At 45.7% G+C, this 1,131-nt stretch overlaps 1 protein-coding gene across 1 annotated transcript in view; it reads left to right on the top strand.

Annotated features, from left to right (window-relative positions):
• Rfx8 (RFX family member 8, lacking RFX DNA binding domain) overlaps positions 1-1,131 on the top strand; it is a 55,425-nt gene that overhangs the window by 46,482 nt on the left and 7,812 nt on the right. Inside the window, exon 7 of the mRNA XM_021197636.1 lies at positions 621-735. Coding sequence (XP_021053295.1) covers positions 621-735 — 115 coding nt within the window. The remainder of the gene's footprint in view (positions 1-620; positions 736-1,131) is intronic.

Genomic DNA, 1,131 nt, shown 5'->3' with positions numbered 1-1,131 from the left:
CATCCTTTGAGACAGGGTCCTTCACTGGCTGAGAACTCACTGGTAGACAGGCTGGACTCTTCTGCCTTCTGGAACCAAACTCAGGTCCTCTTGCTTATGAGNNGGACACTCTGTCAACAGCTGTCTGCTGAGCCCAGCTTTAACCCTGACCTTAGGACTCAGTGGGTGTCTGTAGTCCAAGTGAAGAGCCCAGACTAAAAGCAAAAGCAGCCACTATGTCCTTACAAGACTAGAAACAGGGCCCCTGCTTGCCTCTGCCTTCTGCAAATAGATTCTTCCCTTGTATAATACACCCAGACCATGGCATCCCCTCCCTCCACTCCTCCCAGCTCTATCCCCTCTCTCTTCCCTGGATCCACTCCCTCTCTAAGTCCCTTGAGAGAACAGCAGACCTCCAAAAGACAGCAGCCAAGCCATCAAAACAAAACCCAGGACGAGCAGGCCGAGGCCCTCGCGCAGAGCCGGCCTCAGTCAGACTCTCACCCCCCCTTTCTGTCCTTTTCCTTTTTAAAGTGTCTGCTCATGACAAATAATGGGCTTTTGAAAACATGGGTTTGTTTTTTTTTCCTTGATTTTATCATAAATGCCATTTTTCCCTCTTACGCGGAAAACAACACTAGCCAAGCANAAACAAAGAGGAGTTTATCAAGCTCGCTGCCAGCTTTCAACTGAAATGGAATTTTCTTCTCACCGCTGTGAGCAAAGCCATGACCCTGAGCCACAGAGACAGTTTCGGTGANTCTGACACTCAGACACACATTGTTACTGTAGCACTGATGTGGGGTTGGACTCTGGGGGGGAGCACTGCTTGTGGTGTACAAGTTCAAGCCCTAACACTGGAAAACAAACAAAGAAATAAGAAAACTGTAGCTAAGTAAATAATAGTGCTTTATTAGATAAATCCTAATAGACAAGATACATAAATATATAATAAGAATGTTACNATAGCACAAGTTTTCATGTTGCTGTGTAGAATCTATTCATCTTTCTGTTATTATTTTCTGTAGCGTGCGACACAGACACAGAAACCATGGTTATCTGTCCACTAAATAAAGACACTGTGTGTCCTCCTCACTCCCTCACAGTAGGAGACTAGCCCTGCTTTTGAGGCATAAACTGACATTTTGAGGA

Source organism: Mus pahari, chromosome 5, assembly GCF_900095145.1.
Source record: "Mus pahari chromosome 5, PAHARI_EIJ_v1.1, whole genome shotgun sequence".
Taxonomy (NCBI): domain Eukaryota; kingdom Metazoa; phylum Chordata; class Mammalia; order Rodentia; family Muridae; genus Mus; species Mus pahari.
The sequence above is the reverse complement of the archived record's forward strand: the minus strand, read 5'-3'. Positions and strand labels throughout refer to the sequence as shown.